Source organism: Simochromis diagramma, unplaced genomic scaffold, assembly GCF_900408965.1.
Source record: "Simochromis diagramma unplaced genomic scaffold, fSimDia1.1 OVJJ01000344.1, whole genome shotgun sequence".
Classification (NCBI taxonomy): Eukaryota; Metazoa; Chordata; class Actinopteri; order Cichliformes; family Cichlidae; genus Simochromis; species Simochromis diagramma.
The window spans coordinates 4,833,149-4,852,497 of record NW_024387375.1 but is presented as its reverse complement, the minus strand read 5'-3'; the positions used below and the strand labels follow the sequence as shown (position 1 = coordinate 4,852,497).

At 42.1% G+C, this 19,349-nt stretch overlaps 2 protein-coding genes and 1 long non-coding RNA gene across 5 annotated transcripts in view; 2 read left to right on the top strand and 1 right to left on the bottom strand.

Moving 5' to 3' along the window:
- Positions 1-844: 844 nt before the first annotated feature.
- Positions 845-2,660, bottom strand: LOC120719854. The gene is made up of 2 exons (XR_005692762.1): positions 2,576-2,660; positions 845-1,018 (listed from the first exon to the last, which is right to left on the bottom strand). It is a non-coding gene; the product is annotated as an uncharacterized LOC120719854 (long non-coding RNA).
- On the top strand, positions 2,606-10,005 carry cunh19orf47 (chromosome unknown C19orf47 homolog). Of its 2 annotated transcripts, none has more exons than XM_040009335.1 (8): positions 2,606-2,742; positions 3,723-3,810; positions 3,908-4,022; positions 4,231-4,312; positions 6,233-6,358; positions 6,484-6,558; positions 8,173-8,246; positions 8,327-10,005. In XM_040009335.1, exons 1-8 carry the CDS (start codon positions 2,724-2,726, stop codon positions 8,852-8,854), a joined length of 1,107 nt encoding a protein of 368 aa, XP_039865269.1. In that variant the 5' UTR covers positions 2,606-2,723; the 3' UTR covers positions 8,855-10,005. The 2 variants fall into 2 exon arrangements, with proteins under 2 accessions (XP_039865269.1, XP_039865268.1); XM_040009334.1 differs by having other exon boundaries at positions 2,609-2,742; positions 6,484-6,633.
- Positions 10,006-13,639: 3,634 nt separating this feature from the next.
- ttc9b (tetratricopeptide repeat domain 9B) overlaps positions 13,640-19,349 on the top strand; it is a 39,695-nt gene continuing 33,985 nt past the window's right edge. The window contains exons 1-2 of one of the 2 annotated variants that reach the window (XR_005692756.1): positions 13,640-16,583; positions 17,102-18,109. Coding sequence is in view for 1 of the 2 variants with exons in the window: in XM_040009374.1 (XP_039865308.1) it covers positions 14,911-15,373 (463 nt within the window). In the remaining variant the exon portion in view is untranslated. Of the gene's footprint in view, positions 16,584-17,101; positions 18,110-19,349 lie in introns of those variants that run through there. The other variant, XM_040009374.1, reaches the window with a different exon arrangement.

The window sequence follows — 19,349 nt, the reverse complement described above, 5'->3', positions numbered from 1 at the left end:
CAGATAACATTTTGCTTACATTAATGAAATAACATGTTGTAACGCTTGGTTTACTCTGTGTTTAAATTCCTGTAATTTACAGAAATATGCAGATAGAAGAGTACAATGTATTTATGAAATGCAATATGCAAAAGGTTCACTGGCAAGTCTCAAAATTCAGTTTATTTGTACATCCCAGTCTCACATATAGAGGTTCAAAGGGGTTCTTCTCTGTGAGGAGGATTAAATTGCCAGCAATTTGGGACTAAAGGGTTGAAGAGTGAGTAGGGACAGAGTAGCCAACTTTCAGACATATAAGAAGGTCCAAGATCATTTAGGATTTTATATACATATATGTAAGAGTCAGTCAAAAGTCAATGAGATGTGCTGTGAGATACTGGAAGCCAGTGTAGCTCTGCTAAAACTGGACTGATCTGCTCCCAGTTATTTTTTTTTCCTTTAGTTAATAACCTTGCAGGAGGTTTTTGGATAATCTTTTTGGGATGTCCAGAAAAAAAGAGCACAGCAGTTCCACTGGACATGAATACAAGAACAAGGTTTTTAGAGTCAGAGTATATCAGGAAGGGTTTTATCTTGGATATATTCCTGAGATGTCTTACTGATGGAATTAATGCGAGGTTTAAAGCTCAAATCAGAATTTAAAACAACCCCACGACTTTTAACTTGTGGTTTTCCTCATACCCAGTGACTTGTAAGAGTATAATAAATTGATTATAAAAAGAAGACTTATAAAAATGCTTATTTATTAATGTTTTTCATTAATCTGTATATTAACTGTGTGTAAAATGTCTATGTTACTTATCTGAGCTGTGCAGAGCTTTATAGTGCCTTTTGGCTTTTTTTAAATTATTTTTTTGTTTGGGTGAGGGCACTTCATGTTTCATTTCTGAAATTAGAAGGATGAAGACAAAACACTGATAAACAGAAAGTGAATACTTACCTCCATCAAGTGGTCAGAGACTTCACTCCGGATGTATTTTTGCTTTTGCTGCTGCAGGTGAGGCCTGTTGCTCCATATCTGCTAAAAAAAAAAAATGCTTATTTTCAAACGTACGTAAGTAGTAAAATTCAAATAGCGACAGCCCTCAAACTTAAAGTGACGGTCACTGGCTGTCATTTATAGTCATTCACTGAACAAAGAATCAAGTTTTTGGTTACCTGAATGGACATCAAAACTGGCCTCCACTGTGAGGCTGTAGAAAGGCATGGATTTATCCAAACCAATCAGCAAAGGTTAGGTTATATGAGTGTCATTATTGCATATGAACAATCAGCAGTGGCCTGGAGCAGTTCAAACAATGATGTGTGTTTTTTTTCCACATCATTCAAAAAAAGAAAAAAGTAACCCAGTTAAATACAAAATGCAGTTTACATTATTTATGACTAAATTATTAAATTCATCAATGGAAAAACTATCCAAACCTACCTGAACCTGTGTGAAAAAATAACTACACCCTAAACCTTTATTGTGTTGTGCCACCCCTCGACAGCAAGAACTGCAATGGAGCATTTGTGATAACTGCAATGAATCATTCACATCACTGTGGAGGAGTGTAGTCTCACCCTTCTTTGGAGAAGTGTTTTAAATCAGCCAAAATTGAGGGTTTTCAAGCATACACAGCCTTGTTCAAGGTCATGCAAAAGCTTCTCAATAGGATTTAAGCCCAGACTTTGACAAGTCTATTCCAAAACCTTCATTTCATTATTTTTGAGCCATTCAGAGGTGGATTTGCTGGTGTTTTGCTAAATAACCTAAGTATGTATATCTATATGTAATGGGACTCAAACCTTCCAAGTAATTCTCCCTTTGTCTCATCACGCTACAAAATATTTTGCCAAAAGTCTTGGAGATCATCCAGATATTTTTTGTCAAAGGCGCGATGAGCCTTATTCAGCAGTGGTTTTCTCCTTATAACTCTCCCATGGATGCCCTTTTGTTACCCAGTCTCTTTCTCATTGTTGAATCATGAACTCTGACATTAACTGATTCAAGTGATGCCTGCAGTACTTTAGATGTTATTCTGGGTCTTTTGTGATCACCTGGATATGTTGATGCACTCATGCAGTGGTTTTAGTAGGCTGGGCAGTTCTGTGAAGTTTCACCACTTGGTAACTTTTTCCAGACAGATAGATGTCAAAGACGTTCTTGAGGCTTTTTTGAGTGTGGCATGACGTGTTGCTTTCTGAGATCATTTATCCTTCTTCACTTTGTCAGACAGTGAAAAAGATTCTTTTTGTGATTTCTTGATTCAACCAGTCTGGAAGAAATCCTGGCTGGGTGTGGCTGACTCAGCTTTCCAGAAATGTGGTTTATGGGAAATGACACAGGCTAACAGAGAGAAAGACAACCATTTACGTCTTTGGCTAATGTTAGAATTTGTTTGATGATCTAAAATATGTAAGTCAGAAAATATACAAATAAAAAATAACTCAGGAAGGGAGCGCATACTTTTTCACAGCAATGCAACATAAAAACAGCAATGTCCTGTAGTATGCTCAAGTAAAACTCTAGGTTTGATTTTTTTTTAATTCATGCATTTTTGATTTTCCTATAAATAATTAAAGCAAACATCACCTGATGTTGGCAGTGATTTGTGTGATTTTCCGGTCTTCGTCGCTCTCTAGCGTCCCAGACTGAAAACTTTCCGACCGAACTGTTTCCGGATCCGCCGGAAGTTGGGGACCTTTCTGCATGCGGTTGACGTCACCACACAATCGTGAACATGGCGTCCGTGACAACAGGTGAGAGCACAAAGGCCCGGCTAGCCGGTGTTAACAAATGGTTGATTTAAATTATTTCAGCAGTACTTCGCCAGATATTAACACTGGCATCTCGTCTTTAATGTTTACGAGCGTTTGGGTTCACAGCGATCCCCGCGGAACAGCTTTTATTCGCGGCTACTGGAGCCGCTCACACAATGCTAACACAGAGTGCTAGGACAAACAACCGTGTTACTGAGTTTTGTGTCGCTCTCTGAAATGTGTGATTTAATCTTTAGTGGGAAAACAATCGTAAGGGGGAACTGTGTCCTAGATTAGTGGCCAGTTTAACCTCTGAATCGTCCAACTTGTCTCGCCGCTAATGCTAACGTTAGCCTACCAGCTCCGGGACATCTACCACTCCGCTTTGTCCTCAATCTGTTAAAACTAAATGATTTTTTTTAAATAGTCTATCTCTGATTTGCTTCTAAGTGCTATGACAGTTTATTCGCCGTTCGTGTCTCCGCGTGGCCGAGTTTCACGTCGGGCATAGCCATTGTTGTGGCAGCTGTTGTGCTTCCTTCACAGTTTATCTGCTCCTGCGGCCACAGGACGGTTCATATGTGGGGTTATAAATAACCTCCAGCTGGTCACGGTCAGCATGTATTAGACATCAGTATGCTGCTGTCTCTGATGGTTTATGTCTCCCACTGGCGTCTTGTTACACTGTAGTATTACTTTGAACAGTCCCACATTACACTTAGTGTGATCACAGCCTGTGGAATTCGTGGGCAACTTGGCCAGGAGTTTTGGTTATTGCTGTTGTGTTTTGGTTTCCAACTTTTCTGTTCTTAACAAAAGCAAACTGGAGCAGTGACACCGTAGACTTTAAAAAATCAACAAGTAAAGAACTCATTACTTGCAACTGTAGTTGTGGCATTGTTTATTTATAAAGACCCGTGTTTGATTCTGCTTAAGTTGTTTGATGGTTAATGTTTCAAACTTTCCATTTTTCTTTTAAGCCACCTCAGAGTGGATTCAGTTTTTTAAGGATGCAGGGATCCCAGCTGGTCTGGCTGTCACATATGCTGTTTCCTTCGTAGACAACAGGTAAAGACATTGTGGCCTCGTGAACACATTCATGCTGTGATCATGTGCACTTTATTAATGCTCTCATTGTTTGTCCTGATTGTTTAATCCTCGGCAGAATTCAGAAGAACATGTTAATGGACCTCAGTAAAGACATCATGATGGACCTCGGCATTACTGTAATTGGGGACATCATTGCCATTCTTAAACATGCCAAGCAGGTCTACAGGCAGGTGAGCCAGACTTGATCTTTTAATGTTATGAAAAGCTGAAAATTGTTCACTGTTAACAATTGTGTTTGTCCAGAAGTCTACAGGCAATATAATCGTGTATTGATTTATAATAGCCACCCCTATATGGTAGCGCTAGGGTTTATTTTAAAATTGCAGCATTAGGTGCAGATTTCACTCAGCACTTTGTTTTCCTGCTCTGTTTTTTAAGGACATGTGCAAAATGGCAACTGAGGCCATCTCATCAGGACAGACCAGTGTTCAAGCTGAGCTCAGAAGAACTGCCAACACCCGTAAGTAATGACATGTTAATTTATTTTGTAAAGTATGAGCCTTTATTAGAAGTCAAAAGAGCTTCAAAGAAAAGCGTCTGGACTTCTTTAAGTTGCTTGAAGATGTTTCACCTCTCATCCGAGAAGGTCAAATGGTGGGAAAGGATAAAGGAAGCACTCAAAACATGCGGTTATCCTAATTGGGCGTTCATAAAGTCAGCAAAGAGGCACAGAAAAGAAGATCAGACACCAGCGAGGGAGGATAAGAAGGACAGACGCAACAACATTGTCATCCCCTATGTAGCCAGTGTATCAGAAAAACTCAGGAGAGTTTTCTCCAAGCATGACATCCCGGTGCATTTCAGACCCAGCAACACGCTCAGACAAAAACTGGTTCACCCGAAAGACAAAACTCCTAAACACAGACTTAACAATGTGGTGTATGCTGTACAGTGCAGCGAGGAATGCCCAGACCTCTACATTGGAGAGACCAAACAGCCACTTCACAAGCGCATGGCACAACATAGAAGAGCCACCTCCACAGGACAAGACTCAGCAGTCCATCTGCATCTTAAGGACAAAGGACACTCTTTCGAGGATGCCAATGTTCACATTTTGGACAGAGAGGACAGATGGTTTGAAAGAGGAGTGAAAGAAGCCATTTACGTCCACTGTGAGCGACCATCTTTGAACAGAGGCGGGGGTTTACAACACCAACTGTCTGCCATCTATAATCCAGTTTTGAGTTCCCTCCCCAGACGCCTTAACGCCCACTCACATCCTGGGCTATCTGACCTCAGGAATTCGCATGATAAGGTGGGGCCAGGTTTCACAATGAGCTCACCCGAAACTCTGGCTGATTAGGACCCACACCCATTTTCACACCTTGGCTCAGGCGATTAGAGGATCATCAGGGGTCCTTTTGTCCCTCTTTGGGGGGATACTCCCACTGGGTTTAAATCTGGGACTCTCCGCCATTTGACCTTAGAACTGAAGAAGCTTCTCGGATGAGAGGTGAAACATCTTCAAGCAACTTAAAGAAGTCCAGACGCTTTTCTTTGCAAGCTCCTTTGACTACGATGACCTGGATGACTGAGAACCTTCACAGACTTTATTAGAAGTGTTCAGATTTTCTTTGAGTTTTTGTTCTAACTGGAGTTAAATGGCCGACATTTGTTCAGCGGTGAGCAAAATTTTCCAGCAGTAAGTTCTGGTTGTATCGAAATCACTCAAGTCACTACGGAGGTCAGACAGTGACCCAGCTGTTTGACCCATTAATGAGCCAGGCCAGAGGCATTATGAATCATCTATTCCACTGTAATGTGGTATGTCAGCGGGAATTACGCACACATCTATGTGCGTAATCATTTCACCTGCCATGATTCAGAACTGAAGAAGCAGATGTAATCAGGCGGTTGAAGCTGTTTACGTTAAGGAAAAGATGACCTAACGAGTGAAAGATCCGGAGTTCGACCTCAGGAGGAGACGCACATTCCTTTGGGGTTGCTTCAGAATGGCAACCAGTTTAAAAACACTGCCAAATCAAACATGTGGAGCTGCCTGCTGCAGCGACCCCTTGTGAAAAAGGGAACAGCCAAAAATGGCTTTGTAGTGTTCAACATGTTATTTTTGGATTCACCAAGAGAGGAGAACAGACTTTTACTGGCCCAAAAAGTCCCCAAAATAACCTTATCTTAGGGTTGCTTTAACTTTTGCTTTCGGTCCAGGGCCAAAAGTCTTCTTTTTCTTAATTCTTCCGCCTCATTTATTAAGATTTTCTTAAATTAGTATTTATCTCCCTCTGAACTCCACATTTTTCGGGTTACTCTTTTAATGTTTTGTGAAAGTGTGAATCCCATCCGTCTTTCACCTCTTTGGTACAAAATAAAGCGTATAGACTTAAGAAGTAAGATTGTAACAATCTTTTATTTTGTTCCTCAGCTGCGACACGCATGATAGCCAATGCTTTGAGCCATGACTCTCCACCAGCCACGCCAGCCCGCCGGCCTGACAACCGCCTCTCCGTCACAGTGTCCAACACGCAAGCAAACAAGAGTAACAAAGCAGGTAGATTAAATAAACGTATGTTTGTGTTTCACCCCATCCGTCCCCTGTTTCCTGTTTCCCTGAAGCCAGGAAAGCCCTCTTTTTACTCATGTTTGTTCCTTATGTGCTCCACAATTTGTTGTCAGTTATACGCCAACCAGCTGACGAGGGAAACGGTCTGCCTGTAGTGAAGCGTCGCCGCGTAACAGCTGAGATGGAAGGCAAGTACATCATCAACATGCCCAAGGGCACCACTCCTCGCACACGCCGAATCCTGGCCCAGCAGGCCAAGAAAGGTAGGCCTGATGAGGTGGCCTCACCAACAGCTCGCCTAACTAACGCGTTACTCACAACAACTAATCAAACCTGAAGCTCTAATGAGTCTCCCTCCTAAAAACTACAACTATTGATCAGGTGCTGATGATCAGAGTCTGTTTGACCCTCACCGTCTGCCCTTGTTTTTACTAATCCTGCTCATTCTGCCAATAAAATTCCCCCTCACACTTCTTTTACCCCCGTTTGTCTCACATTAACCAAATTTTACTTCTTTTCCCTCTATTGATTTTTCCTCCCTGGCATGAGCTTACATTTGGATTGTGTTACAGATCAGTCATTCAGCTTCAACACATTTTCTCTAAATTTATGAAGGAAATGTCACTTTTATACCTGTAAAAGCTGCAGTGAAAATCATGCTTTCATGATAAATGTACCGACACAATCTAACAAACCACCGCAGCCCATTGAACTCACCGGAAAATCAAGTTTGCAGCTTAGAAGAATGGTGTACTCCAGATAGAGTAATTATTAGCAATTGGGTGTAACTCCTTTCTGTGAAAAGACCAGGTCAGTGTTGACACACGTTTCAATGCCTTTTTTGAGGCAGCTTTTTTGTCTGGTTCAGTTACTTTGCGGCGTTTACAGTTGTTGCAAATGCTTCCTGTGGGATTTACCACCACTGAATCAAGCTTTCCACCACCTGAAGCGATATGACCACACAGCCAACAGGAACGCCCTTTCAAAGAAAGGCTTCAGAGTCTGAAAACAGAAGAAGTCTATTGTTTCCTTTCACACCACTTAAGTTAACTTGGGATGTTTGCCAGTGTTTACTGCCTATCCCAGCTTTAACTGGTTTGTCATGTTAGCAATTAAAGTAAAAGAAGTTTTCTTTAGCTGACTTAAAACAACAGGAGTTGATCAAAATATTTTTCTAGGCAGATACATTTACACTCGACTCTCCAAAAACCCATATACAAAAACACAAAACTCACAAACACTAGAATACAAACATGGGAAAGCAAAATGAAACAAAATAATATAAAACCCAGTGACGCACTGTTAAAATTTACATTTACATTGTTGTAGGCAAGAAAAAAACAAATCAAATGTTTGTTTCAGTCTAATCAGTGTGACTTTAGTTAGAGTTTTCAAAATAAAAGCAAAAATTCTCAACATATTACATGTATGGAGAATACTGTCAAAATTTCCAACATGTAATTTTTAATATTTTGTGTAAACATTCAGAAGCACATAGGCTACATTTTGGTGTTCAAAGGTCACCGCGATCTCCTGAGACTCGTTTTTGTGCACTATCGAATAAGTCATACACCGACTATAACAACGCTCAATACAAATTCATGGCAGAATAACAGAAACTGAGCAAAGGTAAACTAACAGACTTTAAAGAACAACTACAGAGCGGTGGTACTGACAAATATTTCTTCACCTTCTCTCTTCCACTGTAATCTGTATGTCGCAGAGTTTCTTTACTTTTTTGCTGATTAGTTTTGTTGGAAAAAAATCTTTTATTTTGCTTATTTGCTCTTCTCTTCATGAAGGTTTGAAACGCACGTCTGTGTTTGCGAGACTCGGAGCTGAATCGAAGGCGGACACGACAACGGGCGGTAACAAGGTGAGACCTGTCGATGTACATTAACAGCGTTCTGCATCTTAAAGATGAGTTCTGAGCTCATAGCGCTCATATTTTTGCAGCCGACCGGCGTGTTCAGCCGCCTCGACAGAGGGGAAGAAGCTGCAGACGAGCCGAGAGCTGGAAACGCAGGTGAAAACGAGGACGACAGCGATGGAGAAGGCTCTGTCCTCCAGTATGCTGGCGTCCTCAAGAAACCCCCTTCTCTCCAGAAGAAAGAGTCTGCGATAAAAGCGCCCCCCATCACCCTGCGGCGCCTCGGCGGCAAATTCAAACTACCTCCCTCTGATACACCCACCTCCTCCTCACCTTCCCCGAATGGTCTCCCCCCTGCTAAGATTAGTGTTCTTCAGAGACTGGGCAAGCCCCCCGCAACACACTCAAACACCAGTGTGTCGCAGACACCCGCTGACACACAGGACAACAGAGTGACCAGCACCAGATCCCGAGCCCAGGAGAGGACGACTGTAGCAAGCTCCAAGGTGAGCAGCAGCACCGGAGGAGCTGGAATGGGAGGAGAGTCCGCGGGGGCCCAGATGGACGTTAAAGCTATCAGTGTTTTCAAGAGACTGGGCAGTAAGAGAACCTAACACACTCACCCCACCACTACCCAAAAAATACTGTTTCTTTACACTCTTTTTAAAGTTTGTATCGCCAACTTTTAGGATTTATCTTGCTGCAATATTTTTTGTTTTGTTTTTGTGTTTGGATAAATGACAAAGATTATCATTTACATTAAACTCATTATTCTTGCTGCCATTGGAAAAATGTTTACTGTTTAGTGTCCAAACCTATTATTTAAGGATTTATGGTCTGCATTTGTTAGCTTAAAGCATGAGCTTGACATACGCTACCCCCACCACACCCCACACGAGGATGCTGCTGCTGTCTACACTCCCTGAATGCCCCTGAATGAATAGTGAGGCTGTAGATAATGTTGTTTCTCCAAGAATAATTATGTAAGTGTTTTATTGATATTTGCCTGAACATGTAAAATGTACAGATTTTTGTTTTGTTTTATTATGTTTTTATTTTTAAGATGAATACACAGGACAGCAGTCAGACTAGTAAGGAGTTGATAAGTTAAAGTTAATCTTCTAACCTTCACCTAAGAATTACCTCCTTTTCAAAGTATGAAAAGTGTCGACAACAAGCTTCTGAACTCAGACCCCGAACTTGTGAGAGGGGAAAGGAGAAAATTCAAACTATTAAACAGAACAACCTCGATGAACACTTGAATCTTTGGAAAGCAATGCACCTCCTCCTCCTCCTCTTCTGTGCTTTGTGGAGTAGAAGTTGACACCTTCGAACTAAAGGCACCTTTTCTATCGTAGTACTGAACGTTTTCTATAACCACCTACTTGAAAGCCGACTCACTAGAATATTTCTTTTGTTTTTATGCAATGTATAGATTTGTTAGACTTCACACACACATATTTTTCTATGTGGACGTTCTTGTATCATGACGTATCCTTACAAAAGGAATTCAACGATGCCATCGGGCCCAGCTCGATGTAGTCCACTCAAACCAGTGTTGCTCATTACTCCTGATGTACAGTTTTTGTCTGTCAGACTTCATGCCAGATCTTCGTTACATTGTAAATATTTTAAAATGCTAAGGATTTTTTTCCCTGTGTTTAAAGAATTAATATCTGGAAGACACACCGTGAAATGTCATGTTTTCTTTTTCAAGGTATGAAGAAAAAGTGTGCTTGAAAAAAAAATAAATGATGAAAAGGTGTCAGATGTCTGGGTTTCTCTTTTTCTTACTACAAGAGGACGTTGAGACAGTACTTTACTGTTTTAGTGGAGATATCTAAATTTCCTCCTTCACGCCCCTTCCAACCTCAGACTATAAATGCCCTCTTCTCCAATACCCGCTGTTCTCATTTCCATGCCCCACCCCCCCCCCCCTTTTTTCCCTCTCTTCTCTCCTCCTCCCTTCCTTCATTCACTTCTCGTTAGTACATGGGGATCTACCGCAGCACCAGTTCATACTTCCTCATCCCTCTTCGCTCATCGTTTCCGAGGATGTGGTCCCAGCTATTGAAGGTGTTTTCATCAAAGTAAGCATCCCCTCCTCAAAGTGACATACAGCAAGAAAAGGGTTCAACTTCACTGAATATAAGCTGATTAGCCAGCTGCTGGTCTGTTTGGGAAACAGATGTTGTTTCCACTGATCCATACATACATATTTTACATATTAAAAATGACGAAGTTGAGCATATAACATTTAAAATTAGAGCAAGATAAATATTAGACTTCTTCATTTTAAATCTTTAGCAGCAATTTTCTCTCCTGATTTTTATTTACTTCATTGTTGTTTGTTCTGGTAGTTTAGACTATCAATCAAATAACTTCTAACCACTTGTAAAAATTTACAGGCAGCCAATGAAAGTGTGATCTGCTGTGACACTGTGGAAAAAACACAGATGAATGTTTTAGACACTGATACAGGGAGGGTACTGCACACCGTGTCTTGTTAAAAATGTTTGAAATAAAATTGCCTTTAACTGGAGCTGTCAGTATGTGACAAGCAGCCATCAGAAGATGGTGCACTGTGGTTATAAAGGGATGGACATGGTCAGCTAGAATACTCAAGTAGGTTGCAGCATTAAATTATGCTCAGTTGGTACTAAGGGGAACAAATTGTGCCAAAACAAATATCCCCCACACCATTACACCGGCAGCAGCCTGAACCATCGATACCTGGCAGGAAGGATCGGAATTCTCACTCTACCGTCGGAATGTCGCAGCAAAAATCACAACTCCTTAGACTAGGAAATGTTTCCTGGTCTAAAAAGTAGCCTGGCTATTTTCCTCTGACTTCTGATAGCAACCACACCACGTTCAGAGTCAGTTGAATGTGGCGTGGTTGTTGTTGTCAGACCTTTTTTCCTCATTCTGATGCTCAGCTTGAACTTCAGCAGGTCATCTGGACCATGTCTACATGCCTAAATGCTATGAGTTGCTGCTACCTGATTCGCTGATTAGATATTTGTACTAATATCTTTTTAAAAAACTGTGGAGCAACGAGGCTGTGGAGGAGCTTCGCACGTGTTTGGAGTCTACAGACTGGGACACAATGAAGGCTGCTTCTAACAGCTTGGACGAGTTTACGGACACTGTCACCTCCTATATCCACTTCTGTGAGGACAGCATTGTGCAATCACGCACCAGGGTGAGTTATAACAATGACAAACCCTGGTTTACTCCTAAACTCAAAAAGCTGTGGCTGGAAAAGAGAAAGGCGTTCAGAAGCGGAGACAGGGACTGCTACAGAGAGGCCAAGTACAGGTTCACTAAAGAAGTGGACATTGCTAAACATCAGCACTCTGAGAAGATGCAGCAGCAGATCTCAGAGAATGATTCGGCCTCTGTGTGGAAAGGTTTTAGGAATATCACAAACTACAAGCCTAAAACCCCTCACTCCACTGACGACTTGCTCTTGGCCAACACCCTTGACGACTTTTACTGCCGTTTTGACGAGCCATCAGGCAGCCTTCACACCTCCAACGGCCCCAACAATAGAGACACTTTGGACACTAATTCCCCCACCTCTCCCCCCTCCATAGAGCCATCACCACCTTCAGACCTGTTCACCTACAACACCCCCCTCCTCACCCCACACAAAGAGGATTTCACACCACCTCCTCCCACCACAACTCTTCATATTCATGAAGCAGATGTGAGGAAGCAGTTTAAGAGTCTGAATGCTCGAAAAGCTCCCGGCCCAGACGGTGTGTCTCCTGCCACCCTCAGACACTGTGCAAACGAGCTGGCCCCAGTGTTTTCTGGCATTTTCAACTCCTCACTGCAGGCATGTCATGTGCCTGCCTGCTTCAAGTCCTCTACCATAATCCCTGTCCCCAAGAAACCTAGGATCACTGGACTAAATGACTACAGACCCGTCGCTCTGACATCTGTGGTCATGAAGTCATTTGAGCGCCTAGTTCTCTCCCATCTCAAGACCCTCACGGCCCCCCTCCTGGACCCCCTGCAGTTTGCATACAGAGCCAACAGGTCTGTAGATGACGCCATCAACATGGCCCTACACTTCATCCTGCAGCATCTGGACTCCCCAGGAACCTACGCCAGGATCCTGTTTGTGGACTTCAGCTCTGCCTTCAATACCATCCTTCCAGACCATCTCCGAGGCAAGCTTTCCCAGATGAATGTGCCTGATCCCATCTGCCGGTGGATCACTGACTTCCTGACGGACAGGAAGCAGCATGTGAGGCTGGGAAAGAATGTCTCGGACTCCCGGACCATCAGCACCGGCTCCCCTCAGGGCTGTGTTCTTTCTCCTCTGCTCTTCTCCCTGTACACCAACTGCTGTACCTCCACCCACCAGTCTGTCAAGCTAATCAAGTTTGCAGATGACACCACCGTTATTGGGCTCATCTCGGACGGGGATGAGTCTGCCTACAGGAGGGAGGTTGAACGTCTGGTGTCCTGGTGCAGCCACAACAACCTGGTGCTGAATGCCCAGAAGACAGTGGAGATTATTGTGGACTTCAGGAAGCACACAGCCCCACTCCCCCCCATCATCCTGACTGACACCCCCATCACCTCTGTGGACTCATTCCGCTTCCTGGGTACCACCATCACTCAGGACCTGAAGTGGGAGCCCACCATCACCTCCGTCATCAAGAAAGCCCAGCAGAGGATGTACTTCCTGAGGCAGATGAAGAAATTCAACCTGCCAACACGGACGATGATGCAATTCTACACCGCAATCATTGAGTCCATCCTCACCTCCTCCATCACCGTGTGGTACGCTGGAGCCACTATCAGGGACAAACAGAGACTGCAGCGTGTTGTGCGCTCTGCTGAGAAGGTGATTGGCTGTAGACTCCCATCTCTGCAGGACCTGTACACCTCCAGGACACTGCGGCGTGCAGCTCGGATCTCAGCTGACCCTTCTCACCCTGGACACAGTCTGTTTGACCTGCTCCCCTCAGGCAGGAGGCTCCGGTCCATTCGCACCAGAACCTCTTGCCATAAGAACAGTTTCTTCCCCTCTGCTGTCGGACACATGAACAATAACCGTACGACTGTCCCCACCACTAACTCATGACCCTACGCTGTGTTCACTGCATGATTCCATGTTTTGGCACTGATCACCACCTGCACTCATGTATATATCTTTCTACGTAGCACTTTTAATTCTTATTCTCATGTATATATCTCATGTATATCTCATGCACATATCTTTCTACGTAGCACTTTTAATTCTTATTCTTACTTTTATTTTTTCATGTCTATTTAAGCGCAATTTATGACAGCATGTTTGCACTGAAGCACCGCAGCAATTTCCTAATGTTGTAAACCTGCTCAACATTTGGCAATAAAACCCATTCTGATTCTGATTCTGATTCTGATTCTAATGAGTCATTGAATAGATGTACCTCGTGAAGTGAAACTACATAAAAGTGAGCCCTGCAGTGGTTTAAAGGGATTTTCTGGGTCTTGGTTTAATAAAAGTGAAGTGTGAATTGTTTGTCAGTTATTACAACACAAACAGAACACTCATTTTATCTTTAGTTAACTGTAATAAACTTGATTGTTTGGCAACTGTGAGAGCTGTCGTGCCTCAGGTGCTGCCCTTCTTTCCAATAAGCAGGAGTTCGAGGAGTGCTACAGGGTGTGCTGTGGATGCTTACTCCTGCTGTGTGGAGAAGATGGTGTGTGGGTTTTTTTTTTACTTACTCTTGCAGACATGCCTCTGAGGCTGACTGCTGACTTCTAGGTTAACCACACGCCACATCAAACTAAGTGTAATTGACACTTTGTCCCCTTGAGGTCGCTCTCTCCCTCCTTCTCCCTCAGCCTCCTGCCGATCGTCTCCATCTCCTTGAAAACCTTATCAGCTGAAGTCATCAGGCGCTCCGCTTGGTCCTGAAACGATTACAGGAACAATAGTTATAGTAAAAGCTGGATTTTATTGTGAGGACTGATCACTTCCAATCGTTATTATTAATTGACCCTTGAAGAACGAGCCTCGGGCCTAAGAGTAGATAGTTTATAAGGCTATCTTTTTAAATCTTTTGCCGAATAGTGTTTAAAATAAATAAACATGCAAATAAGTTGTTGTTTATTACTGACTGATAAAAGCATCTACTTTGCGGTTCATGCAGTTGTTATGGTTGATTTTAATGTGCCACATCACACTAAGAAATAATCGATTATGTCTGAATATTTCCACATTTTCTCTTTTTTCTTTCTTCTCCTTTTTTCTCCATGTAAAATCCGGACTGCAGCAACGCCTCACGACTTCTCTTTTTTTCCCACAATGCTGCGCGGTAGGGGCTGTCGTGTGTGCGCTATCTGTGGTGCTGAAGCTGCGCGTGCCTCTGAGGTTGCTACCATACAAATCCACCCGAGCATCCTTCCGCGAGAGCTCCAGCAGCGAGGGATGGTTTGTGGTCGACGCTAGGAGAGATTCAGGATGTTTCTGCCAGCTCTGGTGATGTAATGCGTCTTTTTTCTGTATCTGCTGACGTTCTCCTGGGTTATTTCTCGTTTTTTTCTGTAAGTGCTGCACACGGCAGACGCGCCTGAAAGCCCATTTTTCCCTCGGCTCGTCGTGTCTCCGGTGCCGCCGCCTGCCCTGCCTCCTTCGCCGCTCCGTCCTGCATCCTTTATGCACAGCACGCTGCTCCGGTCCTCCCCAACAAAGCACACCTTCGTGTCCGAGCACCATGGCCCGCTCCAGCCGCTTTCACTGAGAGACATGGAAGCCAAACAGCACCAGATAAAAAGCCTGAAAAGCTACCCGGAGACCGGCGGTCGGAGCCTGGCAGCGGCCGCCGGAGGAGACGGAGGAGGGGGGTATCGAGCCGGCTCAGCTGAAATGGAGATGGACTCGAAGATCCAGAAAGCCATCGAGTTCAAGGCGGAGGGGCATCGCTGCTACAAGGAGAAGAAGTTCCGGGAAGCGATAGGCAAGTACCACCGGGCGCTGCTGCAGCTCAAAGGGGTTCATGTCGTGGACGGCACTACGGGCTCCGAGGTCAACCTGCTCAGCCAAGCCGCGGCCAAGCTGACCGAGGAGCAGAGGAGAGCCGTGGAGAGCACCGAGATCGAGTGCTACGACAGCCTGACAGGTGACACGACCACAAACACACTAAAACTCAGAAACACCCAGACCCCTACTATTCTCCAAGTAGTGCTGACACCATTATTGGTTCCGGTTCACCGGGTTCACACAAGCTCCGGGGTGCAGTTGTGTCTCCAGGTGCTGGGATCAGCAGAGGCGGGCGAAACAACACTGGTGCTGAAATGGAGCATGGATGGTGTTTGTTCTTATGTTTTCTAATTGCACATACAAAAGTGGCTGCACGCTGTTTGACCATTGGTGCGTTTATTTATTCCGGTGAGGTCATTTGCCAGCCATTAAAGAGAAATTTCACCGTGTGGGCTAAAATAGTTCACCTCTCTGCCAGTTACATGCTCTCAAACAGCCTTTCACGTGGGTTGTTTATTTTTACATGTGTACCTGTAAGAAAAAAGAAAAACATCTGGGCCATAAATACAATCAGGCTTCATGTTTTAGGACATGTTACCATTATTTATGTATGAGGCAAGTTCACCACACTGTTGTGTTGTAACGACATCCACATAAGATCTGGCAAAAGGGGTGATGTAAGGCTGCAAGTTTAATGGCTCCAAGTGTGGAGGGAGTTACAACAGGGTTAACAGAGCTTCACATAACAGCTGCTTTCAATGTTAATCCTCAGTAATTTCATTTATAATATACCAGAAAAGAACAACTGAGAAGAAGCTCATTGTTCATTGTTATAGTCCCCTTATCTCGACACAGACTGTTACATCATTGTTTCTAGTTGTGCAATTATGCACAATCATGAATAAAAGTAGACATCAGAGCTTCAACAATGTGAGAGTTTCACTTCAAGGTTTTAGTGATCAAAATAATTCAGAATAAAATTGAAAGCGATGGAAAAAATAATGAATAATAATGAAGTTCACACATCATTTTAATTATTGTCGTTGTTTTGTTATATTGTTTCGGCAAATTAATTGTACTGAAAAAAACAAGTACACAGAGGTGGTAAGAGTGTAATTATAACTGTCCAAAACAAAAAAACAAAAACAAGACACACATTTGCACAATTACTTAAAATATTAGTTATGTATTTACCATAATTTAATCAGAAAGCCCCACTGAGACTGACGTTTTCAAGGGAGACTTGAACAAGGTAGGAGTCATAAACTCAAAACATATTAAAAACTTAACTTTTAGAAATAGACAAGGAATATGCCATCTCTCCTTCATCTAAACTTTATAAAAAGAAGGTCTCATTGCAGACAGAACTTAAATTGCTTTATACAAATGACACAATAAGATTACTTACACAACTTCGACATAAGTACTATGAACACGGGGGGAAAACAGGTAGTTTACTAGCAAGGCAAATTAAAGAAGTTGCAGCTTCAAGACTGATTACAGAAATAAGAACTAGTGCAGGGCAATTAACAACTGACCCAAAGAGAATTAATGATGTATTCCGAGAATATTATAAAGCACTTTACTCTTCAGACTTAAAAAAAGATCCAAACATAATCGAAAGTTTTTTCGATTCTATTCAAGTTCCATCTATCAATATAGAACACAAACTATTGTTAGAACAACCAATAACATTAAGGGAGATAAATCAGGCTATTCAAAGTATGCAGTGCTTAAAAATCCCCGGTCCAGATGGGTATAGTGCTGAATTCTATAAGACCTTTAGCGAACAAATTTCACCCATTCTTTTGGAGGTATATAATGAAGATCTAACTAAAGGATGCTTACCTTCAACCATGTATGATAGCACTATCTCTCTAATCCACAAGCCTGGTAAGGATCCTTTGGAACCTGGTTCGTACAGACCAATAAGTCTACTGAACGTAGATAATAAAATATTGGCAAAAATTCTGGCTATGCGATTAGAGATAGTTCTTCCAACAGTTGTGTTGGAGGACCAAACGGGATTTGTAAAAAATAGACAGTTATCTTTTAATATTAGAAGGCTATTCAATATTATATATACACATAATACTTCTGATCAATCTGAAATACTACTCTCATTAGATGCAGAGAAGGCCTTTGACAGGGTTGAGTGGGATTTCCTCTTCTCGACCCTGTCAAAGTATGGCATAGGCCCTAATTATATCTCCTTTGTTAAGCTGCTTTACACAAAACCTAAGGCCTCGGTTAACACAAATAATATAACTTCTAGTCCTTTCCTCCTCCACCGCTCTACAAGACAAGGGTGCCCTTTGTCCCCATTGCTATTTGCACTTGTCATAGAACCTCTTGCCATTCAATTACGCTCTACAAAAGATTATAAAGGAATAAGGAGATTTGGTGTAGACATAAGGTGTCTCTCTATGCAGATGATTTGTTGCTATATATCACTGACCCTACTAAATCATTGCCAAAAATTATGACAGTTTTAACTGAATTTGGGAAAATTTCTGGATCCAAAATCAACTTAACAAAAAGCATATTGTTTCCGATTAGTTCTTTAGAAAAATTAGATAGCGCTACATTGATCTCGTTTCCTTTTACAATCTCAAATACCTTCAAATATCTTGGAATAACTGTAACCCGTGAATTCTCTGGCCTTTTTAAACATAATTTTATTAATTTATACCATCAAACTGAACAGAACTTGGAAAGACTGTCTAAACTGCCCATCTCGCTTGCTGGCCGAGTAAATATCATTAGGATGAGCACTTTACCCAAATTTTTATTTTTGTTTCAATGTATCCCAATATTGATCACAAAAACTTTTTTTTAAGAAAATAGACCAGTTAATCTCTCAGTTTATCTGGAACAAGAAGACACCCAGAATAAAAAAGATATTTCTCCAAAGAGCCAAGATTACAGGAGGAATGGGGTTGCCTTGTTTTCAGTTTTATTATTGGGCCTGTAATATACGTTGTACAGTATGTCATTCTGGGGCGGGGAACATAGACCTGATTGGGAACGGATGGAAAGTATGACTTTTTTCTCCAATACTCTTAAATCTTTGGTTCATTCAAACTCAGATCTGGGTAAGCATAAATGTAAAAATCCAGTAGTATCTGACTCACTAAAAATTTGGTCTCAAATTAGAAAGCATTTTCATTGGCGTCAATGTTCAATCTTTACACCATTAATTCATAATCAAGCATACACATTGCTCTCAGGATCAACATTCCAGCTATGGACTTCCAAAGGGATACACACAATCAAGGATCTGTTTATTGATAATCTTTTTCCTTCGTTTCAACAACTTCAGCAAAAATTTTCCATAGAAAACAGAGATTTTTTCAAGTATTTATAAATACGTCATTTTACTAAAGAAACGTTTCCATCCTTTCCCAATGAACCACAAAAGCTAGTTTCAGATGATCTATTCTTAATGAACCCGCTAAAGAAAGGAGCTATTTCTAGGATCTACAACCAACTTTTGCAAATAGACAGTACAACTACATTGGACCACTTGAGAAACGCTTGGAGTGAAGAACTGAGTACTAACATCACTAAAGATCAATGGACTAAGGCACAAGAACTGGTTCACTCCACTTCTGTCTGCTGCAGGCACGGACTACTACAATTTAAGGTCTTGCATAAGCTCCATCTGTCTAAATTGAAGGTTGCAAGGATGTTTCCAGGGGCTGACTCAAGATGTGATCGATGTGGCCAGAATTCTGCCTCATTGTCACATATGTTTTGGACATGTCTTAATATCGCTACCTACTGGTCTAAAATATTTAAAACTTTGTCTGATATTTTTAAAAAACAGCTCCCCCCAGACCCAGTAATGGCACTATTTGGTGTAGCTACAGTTAAAAACTTAAATAATAAACAAATTCGTGCTCTGAGTTTTATAACATTGCTTGCAAGACGCCTTATACTTCTAAATTGGAAAAATAAAGCCCCCCCAACTCATTCTGCTTTGTTAAGAGACACAATGTATCATTTACAGTTGGAGAAAATTAAATTTTCATTGAGAGATAATGTTAAACAGTTTTACCTAATTTGGCAACCCTTTATAGATTACTTTAATAAGTAAAACTGGGAGGTATGGC